The 12,972-nt window shown below is 39.7% G+C and overlaps 1 protein-coding gene across 3 annotated transcripts in view; it reads right to left on the bottom strand.

Annotated features, from left to right (window-relative positions):
* The window catches only part of HAT1 (histone acetyltransferase 1), a 39,794-nt gene extending 37,133 nt beyond the window's left edge, over positions 1-2,661 (bottom strand). The window contains exons 1-2 of one of the 3 annotated variants that reach the window (XM_086358217.1): positions 2,311-2,661; positions 262-366 (exon numbers count right to left, since the gene is read on the bottom strand). In XM_086358217.1, coding sequence (XP_086214343.1) covers positions 262-355 — 94 coding nt within the window. In that variant the 5' untranslated portion in view covers positions 356-366; positions 2,311-2,661. Of the gene's footprint in view, positions 1-261; positions 420-2,310 lie in introns of all 3 variants that reach the window. The other 2 variants (XM_086358208.1, XM_086358227.1) reach the window with 2 other exon arrangements.
* Between the last annotated feature and the right edge of the window lie 10,311 nt (positions 2,662-12,972).

Below are 12,972 nucleotides of genomic sequence, written 5' to 3'. Positions count from 1 at the left end.
TAAGAGGTTAAAACCATTTCTACTTGTCATTATTTTGCGACACTGAACTTTTGACATGTAAACTCTGCCATGTGTCAAACACCTACCCACTCCATGACATAAATCAAGACTTCATAAAATCTAGATGTGCTCAATTAGTATAGAAAACTAAACATAAATTGCAATAAACAAAAAAATAAGCCATACAAATGTCATAAACAACTGCTCTTACACAAAATTCCCCTTCATGTGTCTAATGCTACTTAGGAAAGGCATACATACCTAATTTCAGTTCAATTGCTGTGTTGGTGTTACATTTGTACTCAGCCAGTTTCTTCTCAACTGCACTCTTGTATTCAACCAAAAACTTCTCCATAGCACCAAATCCTAAGAAACAGGATTTTAAAAAGACTAGTTGGAAGTGATTTAATTAATCAAACCTAAAAAAAAAAAAAAAAAAAAGGGTTCTTACTAGAAGTGGAATAAAGGTAAGTCTTTAACTATGCTAACAGACCACAGATTTCCAAATACTCCTACATAAATGTAGAGTATATGACTGTCTCATTATAAAACAGAATAAACATCACTTTTGAGATAGAGGCTTGTGAACCAGACTGGCTTTACATAAATGAGTAAACTTGATAACATAACAGACTACTGACATTTCTAAATAGTTAATATAAACTACCTGCTAGGATTTATACCTAAGTAGCCTTTTAAAAAGAAATATAAAAAGGATGCTACTGCTCCACTAAGAATCGAGGTGAGAATGTCCTTCAATAATTACAAGATAGCATTTTATTCATAATACTGGAAAAATTCTACCCAAAGTACTTTCAGATCAACTATTTCAAAACCAACAACTAATAATGCATAGAAAGATTATCTCAGGAAGGATACACAAGAAACCAGTAAACACTGCTATTTCTAGTATAAAAGACAAGGAACGAGGACATGATTAGGAAAGAAAATTTTCTTTTTTAACCAAGTGCACAAAGACATAGGCTATTGGAATAATCAAGTGGTTTTACTACAAGGTGGCTATCCATCAATGTATATGATAATTAACAGTGGAAGAAACCATTATCATGAGAAACTTTCAAGCAAAGATGGCAATAAATCTCCTGACAAAATAATCATAAAAATTAGGGAAAACTCAGGTAAAAAAGTCATGAGCAGAAATGAAAAACAGGGTACAATGACATGCCATAAACTTCAGTAAGTGGTTACAACACAGGTACACAGCAAATGTGGAACACTTGAAGCAGTACAGATTAACGGTTTGGAGTCAGAATTGCTGGATTCAAATCCAGGCTTCATCATTTGCTTACTGCATCTATGACCTAGAGCACATTACTTGGCTTCTCTGAACAAATGGATAAAAAGAGTATAATAGAACCTACCTCAAACTTCATCTATAAAAATGAGATAACAGAACACATCTCAAGGCATTTATGTATAATCTAAGCAACAAATCATACATTAGTTTAATCCTCACAATTCTACAAGACAAGCAGATACTTTATCAGCCCCCTTTCATATTCAAAAGCTTAGGCTTAGAAAGACGTTTGGTTGCTTAAAGGTCACCTGACTACTAAATGGTGGGACTGAGATTCGAATTTAGGTGGAATTCTTACAGTTCACCCCGTGCAATACATGCGTCCCCCCTCTTAAGACAGTACCAATGGACCCCAAAATCCTACAATCTCTATCTGGTAGAAGAGGTCTTCGTTAAACATCTGTAGAGCTCATGCTATACCCTGTCTATCCAGCACATCTATAAAAGTCTACTGAGACTACTAGGAAGGCACTGGGAAAAATCAGAAGAAACTGTCCATCACTTCAAAAGATATGTAACCGGGGAAAAAAAAAAAACAAACATATACCACACCAAAACAATCTTAATACACGTACAAAATAATGGCAATTATTAGTTATTAAACGCTGTAAATTTAAGAGATTCAATAAAGAAAGCTGAATGGAATAAACACAGAATTATATTAGACATCCCCTAAAAGAGAAGTTTAGATGAAGGAAGAATGCTTCATCCTCTTTCTCAAAGGAAATCTACATAAATCCTAGGACTACTGAAGTGTGAGAGATTAAGGAGACTACCATCAAGTCAAACAAGACTCAAATGAGAGCCTTGGCGCAGGGTAAGGCAGCATTGCGCTAGCTCAGAAGTTGAAGTGCAGGGTGGCGGAAGACCTGGAAGAGGAGGGTCTGAGCATTAAAATCAGCTGGCGGGAAGAGGCTCAGACTAGAGGCTGAGGCAGCAGTGGGCGAAGGGAACGAGAAGAGAAACAGGCGTCCAGACACCTGGCACCTTACAAGATCAAATCACCACGCTTTTTCCTGGGCTCTTGGTCCCTCTCAGGGGCCGAGTTCCCCTCAGAAGGTGCAGAACCTCGAGCAGTTGGGGGCGGGGGCACGAATCTCGGCGGAAAAGGAGCTGGGCTGACAGTTCCGCGCTCCCAGGTTCAAACAGGCCTTCTAAAACCCAGGCAAGAGCTCGAAAGTTCCCGGCGGGTACTGTCACCTCCGTCTCGGTGTTCTTTCCCAAACCTGCCCGCCCTCTCCCCTTGGTAAACTTTTCCCGGGAACTTACCCGCCATTTCCGAGCTGCGAGCACCCGCGGCTGAGGGAGGACGAATCAACCGCGCGCGCTCCCAGGCCGGAAGTGAGCCCACTTTCTGACGCATTTCCCCCGCCCACCCCTGGCCTGTAGCTGGCCAATGAGAGGAGGAGGTTCGAGGCGCGGGGTAGTGGAAGCGTCTTGAGAGGCGGGGCTAAGACGGCGGGGCGGGCTCGGATGGTTGCCTAGCCACAGCGAGCGCAGTCAGTCCCTTTGCAGGCTTGAATTGCTGGAGGAGGCCGCGAAGGGGTATTCTCTGTTAAGACGTTCGCTGGCTCGAGGAGAGTTTCTATCGGCTTGATTTGAATGTATACATACCTTATGGCAATTTTCTGTACCCCCTTAGCGATGTTTGGGAGTGGAAGAGAAACTTTCCACTTGGCTTGGACGGTAGATTCAAACACCGGAGCCCTGTCGGTAAAATACAGGGACTGAGTTGTGGTTTCCGGAGAAATTTTAACTTATTTTGTTTATATTTTTGCGGTAAATACTTGTTTAACATCGTTTTTCTTTCATACTTTTTAACAATATGTTTGCGGTCTGAGACTTAGGTACTGTTTTCACTTTAAGTTTATTACGCAAGAGTCTGCACTGCGCTTAGTCGCTCAGTCGTGTCTGACTCTTGCGACCCCATAGACTGCAGCCTGCCAGGCTCTTCTGTCTATGGGATTCTTCAGGCAAGAATACCGGAGTGGGTTGCCGTTTCCTTCTCCAGGGGATCTTCCCAACCCAGGAATGGAACCCAGGTCTCCTGCGTTGCAGTCAGACTCTTTACTACAGGGGAAGCCCGCGCAAGAGTTTAGTGTACCGAAATTGCTACCCAATAATACCTCAGGTGACCTGTTCTGCTCCTACATGTCTGAAGTCCTAGTGGTCCAAACCACAGCACAGGATACTATCCGATTTGGGCCGTAGGGCTTGTTAGTGTTTAGTAGCTGCTGAAACTGTCCCAGAGTATAAACCACTGTTTGCGTGTCTGCGTCCTTGGTTCTTCAGTCCTGTCAGACTCTTTGCTACCCTGCAGTCCGCCAGGCTCCTCTGTCCATGGGATTTCCCAGGCAAAAATACTGCAGTGGGTTGCTATTTCCTTCTCCAGGGATCTTCCTGACCCAGGGATCCAACCAGAGCCTTCTGCGTTGGCAGGCGGATTCTTTACCACTGAGCCACCTGGGAAGCCCCTGTTTCAGTTCAGTTCAGTTCAGTCGCTCAGTCGTGTCCGACTCTTCGCGACCCCATGAATCACAGCACGCCAGGCCTCTCTGTCCATCACCAACTCCCGGAGTTCACTCAGACTCAACGTCCATCGAGTCAGTGATGCCATCCGTATCCACAATTATTCCCACATGTCTATATACTAGAATGCCTTATCTCAACAAATGTTGGTTAATAGGTTTTACAGTGATGATACTAGAGCTAAAATGGACCATTGGGATGACAATCTAGAACTAACACACTTCCTTCTTTTAAAGATGTGGAAACTAAACCCAGAAAAGAGAATTACCCAAATTCACACTCAGTATACAGCTTATACAAGAGCCCAGGTTTCCAGATTCTCAGCTCAGTATTTCACTACATGGATATGGCCCCCGTGAAGGTAAAGATCAGAAAAGGTACTGAGAATGCTCAGATCCCTTTCCTTTAAGCCTTAATGAAACACAAGAAATTATGATCATAATATTAAGAAGGAAACTGAAATCATTGTCACTAGTGACATTATTGATCAAAAATGGAAAACAATCTTTTTTATATAATCATTTTTTCAAAATGGCAAGATTCATCATTTCTTTCCAAAACTAACCTGTAGATTGCTCAATAGCTGACTGGCAATTATGATTCTTAAAACAAGAAATCAAAAGGGAGTTGTCTTAACTGCAGCAAATCTGAAACAGAGTTTATGACTTTATATGATTTCATAGTTAATTGTGGGCTTCCCAAGTGGCACTAGTGGTAAAGAACCCACCTGCCAATGCCAGAAACATACAAGATGCAAGTTCGATCCCTGGGTGGGGAACATCCTCTAGAGGAGGGCATGGCAACCCACTCTGGTATCTTGCCTGGAGAATCTCATGGACAGAGGAGCCTGGCGGGCTACAGTCCATGGGGTTGCAAAGAATCGGATATGACTGAGCAACTAAACACGGCACAGGATGCATATGATGATTAAAAAATAAGCTGAATATGAAAAAAATATGGCACCTATATATTTTGTGACAAACATTTAGTATTATGATTTGCTTGCAGAATTGAGGTTACAGTTTTAAATTGCCCTTGTTTTAGAACTGTTCATGCATATTTATTAAAACGTCATGGGGCTTCTCTGGTGATCCAATGGTTAAGAATCTGTGCTCCCAGTGCAAGGGGCATGGGTTGGATCCCTGGTCTGGGAACTAGGATCCTGCATGCCTGCACAGGGTGGCCAAAAATAAAGAAATAAAAATAAAATGGAAAAAAAAGTCACAGAATACGTGTTTCACTAGTTTAGCTAAAAGCTAAATGAATGACTTCTTTCAGAAAGGTAATAGTAAAATTACCAAAAAGGAAAAAATATTTTTTAGGGTGTTCCCCTTCTTTTTAAATTTATATTTTACTTTATTTTAAAGGGGATTTAGGAAGTGAATATTACTGCCACAGAGTAAAATTTCTGCAAAAGGAATCTGCTGTTCTGAGGTGTATGGAGGAGGGTGCATTGTGGTATGAAAAGTTCAGTTCTACTCCTTGGTAGACCTTGTTTCCTCTATTAAGTGGAGATAATAATACCTTCCCATTCATTGCATTGGGTTGTTGTGAAAAGCAAATGGAACGATATTTAGGAAAGAGGTTTGTAAACTATAAAAATCCGATATTGATATGAGATGGTATTAGTATACCATTCATTCTAGAATAGAAAATTTGGAAAAGGCATTTTTCTCCATAGCAAGTAGTCATATTACATTGCTAGGAATGAACTAGCAACCATATGTTTTGTACATGTTCAAGTGCATATGGGCTAGTAAATTTTGTCATCCTGTCCTGAAACCTCCACAAGGGATTTAAAAAAACAATACAAAACAAAACATGGTATTAAAAAGATGGTTATCAGAAAGTGGATGGAGGAAATTTGAGATCCAAAAGAAAAATGCAGGTACTTGATGCATCTTTATTTCAAAATATATGCCTCTCTACAAACAAATAACAATAACCAGTTAATTCATTTGTTTAACACATAGTGGAAATGGTGGGGGTATGGGGTATGAGTGTCAGTTCCCAGAACAATTATCCAGAATCCCCTACCCAGATAGATGACTTTCATATGAGATGAAAGAAAATAAAAATTGAAAAGTAATGTTAGAGGAATAGCTTAAGAGGGACAGTACCAACAGTTTACGCATTCCATTTTTCAGTTCTCATATACTACCTATAGGTGTGTCAACTAGTACTTTTTGAGAGGCAATTTAGCAATTTTAACGAATATAACATATTTCAATTCGTATATCTTTGAAGTAGTTCCACTTAAAAGTATTTCTCCTACAAAACTATTTGCACAAGAATGCAAAGATAAATAATCAAAGATGTTCAAGGCAGCATTAATTTTACTGGCACATTGGAATTAGTCTAAACATTCATCAAAAGGAGCTAGCTAAAATGTACTGACTTGGGGAAATAAACTATTGTTGTTCATTCGCTCAGTCTTTGCAACCCTGTGGACTGCAGCACGCCAGGCCTCCCTGACCTTCACCATCTCCTGGAGCTTGCTCAAACTCACGTCCATTGAGTCAGTGATGCCATTCCAACCATCTCGTCTTCTGTCATCCCCTTCTCCTCCTGCCTTCAATCTTTCCCAGCATCAGGGTCTTTTCTAATGAGTCGGTTCTTTGCATCAGGTGGCCAAAGTATTGGAGTTTCAGCTTCAGCATCAGTCCTTCCAATGAATATTCAGGATTGATTTTCTTTAGGATCGAATGATTTGATCTCCTTGCTGTCCAAGGGACTCTCAAGAGTCTTCAACACCACAGTTCAAAAGCATCCGTTCTTCGGGTTCAGCCTTCTTTATGGCGGAAACATTAATCAAAAGGAGCTAGCTAATACGTACTGACTTGAGGAAATGCCTACTATATAATAGGTTAAAAAGTAAGTTATATAACATTATAATGCTATTTTACTTGTATAGTGCATAATGTTGGTTGCTCAGTCATGTCCGACTCTTTGCGACCCCAGGAAATGTAGGCCAGGCTCCTCTGTCTATGGAATTCTCCAGGCAAGAAATAACTGGAGTGGGTTGCCATTTCCTTCTCCAGGGGCACTTCCCAACCCAGAGATCAAACTCAGGTCTCCTGCATTGCAAGCAGATTCTTTACCATCTGAGCCACCAGGGAAGCCCAATTTTACTTGTATAAAGAAGTGTATTCTGATATAAACAAAGAAAACATCTGGAAGCATAACAAACTAGTTTAACTGTGGCTACTAGTAAGAGAATTTGGAGATGAGGATTAATCAGGGATTTTAAAAAAAGTTTTCTTCTTTTAATGAGGATATATTGATTTCTTTTATAATTAAAAACATCAATCTTTTGGAAGTTTTTCGACATGGTGGCTAACTCTACACTCTTCTTTATGTCTGGTAAATTATGATACACAGAATAAAGAGAAGCAGCTTAATTGGCACAAAGAACATTAGTTGAAAATTAATATTTCTGGTTTTGCATTCTGTCATTATTTATAAGCAAAAAATAGTCAGAAAGAGAAAAGAGGACTATAATTGCTTATTCTTGTTTACAAAGTGACCAGTCAGGGATGCCCAGTTTACTTTTTGAAACTGTAGTTTGTAAAAAATGCTTTAATTATATACATCTACTGGAAAAGGTCAGTTTTCATTCCAATCCCAAAGAAAGGCAATGCCAAAGAATGCTCAAACTACCGCACAGTTGCACTCATCTCGCACGCTAGTAAAGTAATGCTCAAAATTCTCCAAGCCAGGCTTCAGCAATATGTGAACCGTGAACTTCCTGATGTTCAAGCTGGTTTTAGAAAAGGTAGAGGAACCAGAGATCAAATTGCCAACATCCGCTGGATCATGGAAAAAGCAAGAGAGTTCCAGAAAAACATCTATTTCTGCTTTATTGACTATGCCAAAGCCTTTGACTGTGTGGATCACAATAAACTGTGGAAAATTATGAAAGAGATGGAAATGCAAGACCACCTGATCTGCCTCTTGAGAAATTTGTATGCAGGTCAGGAAGCAACAGTTAGAACTGGACATGGAACAACAGACTGGTTCCAAGTAGGAAAAGGAGTACGTCAAGGCTGTATATTGTCACCCTGTTTATTTAACTTCTATGCAGAGTACATCATGAGAAAGGCTGGGCTGGAAGAAGCACAAGCTGGAATCAAGATTGCCAGGAGAAATATCAACAACCTCAGATATACAGATGACACCACCCTTATGGCAGAAAGTGAAGAGGAACTCAAAAGCCTCTTGATGAAAGTGAAAGTGGAGAGTGAAAAAGTTGGCTTAAAGCTCAACATTCAGAAAATGAAGATCATGGCATCTGGTCCCATCACTTCATGGGAAATAGATAGGGAAACAGTGGAAACAGTGTCAGACTTTATTTTTCTGGGCTCCAAAATCACTACAGATGGTAACTGCAGCCATGAAATTAAAAGACACTTACTCCTTGGAAGGAAAGTTATAACCAACCTAGATAGCATATTCAAAAGCAGAGACATTACTTTGCCAACAAAGGTCCGTCTAGTCAAGGCTGTGGTTTTTCCAGTGGTCATGTACGGATGTGAGAGTTGGACTGTGAAGAAGGCTGAGCACCGAAGAATTGATGCTTTTGAACTGTGGTGTTGGAGAAGACTCTTGAGAGTCCCTTGGACTGCAAGGAGATCCAAGCAGTCTATTCTGAAGGAGATCAGCCCTGGGATTTCTTTGGAAGGAATGATGCTAAAGCTGAAACTCCAGTACTTTGGCCACCTCATGCAAAGAGTTGACTCATTGGAAAAGACTCTGATGCTGGGAGGGATTGGGGGCAAGAGGAGAAAGGGATGACAGAGGATGAGATGGCTGGATGGCATCACTGACTCGATGGACGTGAGTTTGAGTGAACTCTGGGAGTTGGTGATGGACAGGGAGACCTGGCGTGCTGCGATTCATGGAGTCGCAAAGAGTCGGACACGACTGAGGGACTGATCTGATCTGATCTGATGATAGTTCACATTTTTAATTATTATTTCAAATATTAATTCTTTTTTCAGGTTTAGCCAATTGAAAAATGACCATTATTCCTCTGTTTTAAACTTTTTTGCTGTTGTTTGCGTTGTACCTTAAGGTGGAAAAGTTTCAGTATAGGAGGGGGGTGAAGAAAACTATCAAAGCCACTTTGTTATTAAATGTGCTATGCTTAGTTGCTCAGTCATGTCTGACTCTTTGCATCCCCATGGACTGTAGCCCGCCAGGCTCCTCTGTCCATGGAGATTCTTCAAGGAAGAATACTGGAGTGGTTGCCATGCCCTCTCCAGGGGATCTTCCCAACCCAGGGATCGAACCCAGGTCTCCCGCATTGCAGGCGGATTCTTTACCATGTGAGCCACCAGGGAATATTACATAATTAAGAATAAAAAGTGGTGAAAATTATGACTAGTAATATTCATTCTAAACTGATATATTGTTTCAATCATTCTGTCTTTTTTTATTGTGGCAAAAAATACACAACATAAAATTGACAGTCTTAATCATTGGTAAGCATACAGTTCAGTAGCACTAAGTATATTCACATTGTTGTGAACATGTCATTCTAGTGGACTGGTTTTCAGCCACTTCTTTTGTAACCTGTTTACCCATATCACTATGCAAAACAAGACTGTTAACTTCCTACGATCTGGATACACAAAGTGAAGAGTTTTTATACCAGCTATATAATACTGTTAAGTGTTTAGTTCCTAAAACTGTTCCTTAAAAGGATGATAAAATAAGACAGCTTTATAGTAATGTTTCCTCAAATCAGAATTTTGAGGGAATATATCAACATATAGTTGTTAACAAGCTAGAGCTACCAATCACTGTGCATATTAGTAACATTAATTCTTTCTGAAAATGTTGCTAGAGGGAATCCAGAATTTAATGCGCAAAGAGGAAGAAACTGTCATGCTAACTGGCACCATATAATACAAAAAGAACCTGTTTCATCAGATAAAAAGAGTATGTTGGTAGGGTTGCTGCTGCTGCTAAGTCGCTTCAGTCGTGTCCGACTCTGTGCAGTCCCATAGACGGCAGCCCACCAGGCTCCCCCGTCCCTGGGATTCTCCAGGCAAGAACACGAGTTGGTTGCCATTTCCTTCTCCAATGTTGTTGGTAGGGTTAGGATACATTTAAACAATAAATGGCTTTCTCTCACATATCTTTGTAAAGTTAAATTTTGTTGTATATGAAGCAGTTTATGTTATTATAGATATGGTATTATTTTTTAATATAGTTTAAGAGCAATTAAGGTGCTTTAAAATAGAATCAGGAATTTTAGAACAAAGTGATTTTAGAAATCAGGTAATCTAGTCATTGTCATTTTTTTAAAATTTGGTATGCATGTGCATAAAAACTTTTGCTCATATCTCCTTTTAATTCCTGCATTAAATATTGCTATTATTAAGTTTTAATTTTTTAGACAAAAGAGAATATGAATGCTCATTTTTTAATATTTTCTATCTCAGTTGTTCACCTGTGCACCCCTGAAGATCCCTGACTCAAAACACCCTTTGCTTGAGGTTCTTTGCGAATAACTAGCAAAGCTGATACTGTGACCTAAGTCTCTCAGTTTGGGATGTATTCCCATTTTTTTCTTTCCTTTCTTTCTATACAAAGGGCTATTTCCTTCATGAGATACTTTAATTTCCAAAGAAAGTTACTGGATCTAGCATGTGATTGATATCTAATAAATATTTGTTAAATGACTTTGCAGTAACACCATCGAGAACACAGTTACTCCCCAAAACATCTAAGCTTCCACTTCTGTTCAAGCATTCCATGGTTCCTGGTATTGGAAACTGCTGTTTCCTTGTTTTAAAACATCCATGAGCATGTGATTAGAATCAAAGAGACTAAAAATTAACTTATCCATGTTTGGGTTTTTCTTCTAATATGTATTTTTATTTATTTATTTGGCTGTGCTGGGTCTTAGCTGCAGCATGTCAGATTTTTGATCTTCGGTTCAGCATGCATGATCTTTCGGTGGGTCACGCAAACTCTCTAGCTGCGGTGCTTGGGATCTAATTCCCTGACCAGAGATGGAACCCAGAACCCTTACACTAGGAGTGCAGAGTCTCAGCCCCTGGACCACCAGGAAAGTCCCTACGTTACCCATGTTAACCCATTACTACCAACATGTGTATAACACAGGTATTCTTCTTCTATTAAATTGTTCTCTGGATGTCATCAGGGATTAGGGAGTGATCAATACAAGGAGGAGAGGAGGAGGAGATGATCTTTTGCCAGAGTAAATTAATCCCCAGTACAATGGCTGAAAAGACAAGATTCCATGGGACACAGGTATTCTTATAGACAAACCCAAATCATCAGTATCCTTTGCTTTCCCCAGAAAATTTTAACTCAGATTAAGTTCTGGCTTTCTTACATAGCTCTAAGCCTATCTAACCAGCTTCCTAATTGGGAGTTTACCCTCCTTCTCTATACCTCTTTCTCTCTCTCAATCAGTTTAGCACCCAAATGTTTAGGCACTAAATGTAAACTGCCATCTCCCCAAACCCAGGCCCGATTTGGAATCTACTTACACAGTCCAAGAGAAGTGAATGTTGAATAAGTGGTATAGTGGATATAACAGTCTCCTTTCTTTTCTCCCTGGATTTCCCACAACAAACAGGGATGTGGTCATGCTGTAACCCGCAGCAGCCCCACGCTTCACCCCAACTGAGGCTTTTATTCTCTTCCCTCACTTCTCTCCACTTGTCTTCACTGAGGCCTGTCGTATCTGGGGTCTGCTGTGTTCACTCACCAAAGTGAGCCTGCTTATCACAGAAGGATTGCCTCACTTTCTGATCTGTCCTAGGGAATAATTGTGGATGATCACCTACTCCACTCTTAAACCTATTTACTTCTTATTCATAACTCCTCCAGAGCTGAAACTGTTTTGCCTTCATCTTTGAGTTCTTCCTTGAAGTGAGAACAATATTTTTAAAGTAACATTTACTAAAGATTTTTTATTCAAATTAACTGTTGTATTGAATACATTAACATTTAAATTTGCCTATATCCTTTCTTCTTAGGCCCACTCATGTTTGTCTCCTTCCCCTTCTCTGTCTGGTCCTTAAGGTCTATTCTTATATAAGTGAAATTATCTATTTACTGCAGTACTATCTTATATTCTCCATTTTTGAGATCTTATCTAAAAGTCTGAATATTAACTTTAAAAAATATGTAATATTCTCAATTAAGAATGAATACTTGGAGAAGTGAAAACTTCCCTTTTAAAAAAGTCATAGGAATAATGTCAAGGGATTCCTAAAATATTTTAAAATATTAACAAATAATTATAACGTCTTATGTTATATAAGTTTTGTTAGACCAAGATCACAGGAAAAAGCAGGACAAAAATTTCCTTTTTCAAAAAAGTATGACTGCGTATCTACATTGCCCTTAGATGTGTAGAAGCCCTGTTAAGCTAAATTGTCTGTTTCTTTCATTTGGTAAAGATTCTTGCTTTTTTTCCCTTGTCAAGCAGACTTTCAAGTTATTTTATTCTCAGACCTTGAACTGCATGTTGTTCTTTTGAGTAAAATGCACAGAAGGACTGCATCAGGGAGATGACAAATGTCCAAGTCATTTAAATAATATTAGTATGATTTAATTATCTTAGGTTTTGCTTTGCTTTCTGTTAAGTAAAATAAATTATATAATATGTTTAAATGCTGAATGACAATTTTATTTATTATTAGGAGACTTAATTGTATATGAGCCCTTCAGTTCAGTTCAGTCGCTCAGTCATGTCTGACTCTTTGCAACCCCATGAATCACAACACGCCAGGCCTCCCTGTCCATCACCAACTCCCAGAGTTCACTCAAACTCACGTCCATCGAGTCAGTGATGCCATCCAGCCATCTCATCCTCTGTCGTCCCCTTCTCCTCCTGCCCCCAATCCCTCCCAGCATCAGAGTCTTTTCCAATGAGTCAACTCTTTGCATGAGGTGGCCAAAGTACTGGAGTTTCAGCTTTAGCATCATTCCTTCCAAAGAACACCCAGGGCTGATCTCCTTTAGAATGGACTGGTTGGATTTCCTTGCAGTCCAAGGGACTCTCAGGATGAGCCCCTATCTAACCGCAAATGAAAGCTGCACAGTTCGGAACTTCTCTGGTAGTTCAGTGGCTAAGAATC

The sequence above is a fragment of the Bos grunniens genome, chromosome 2 (assembly GCF_055505025.1).
Source record: "Bos grunniens cultivar Pamir isolate PY7600 chromosome 2, Bosgru_T2T1.0, whole genome shotgun sequence".
Classification (NCBI taxonomy): Eukaryota; Metazoa; Chordata; class Mammalia; order Artiodactyla; family Bovidae; genus Bos; species Bos grunniens.
This window is presented reverse-complemented; position numbering and strand designations above follow the sequence as displayed.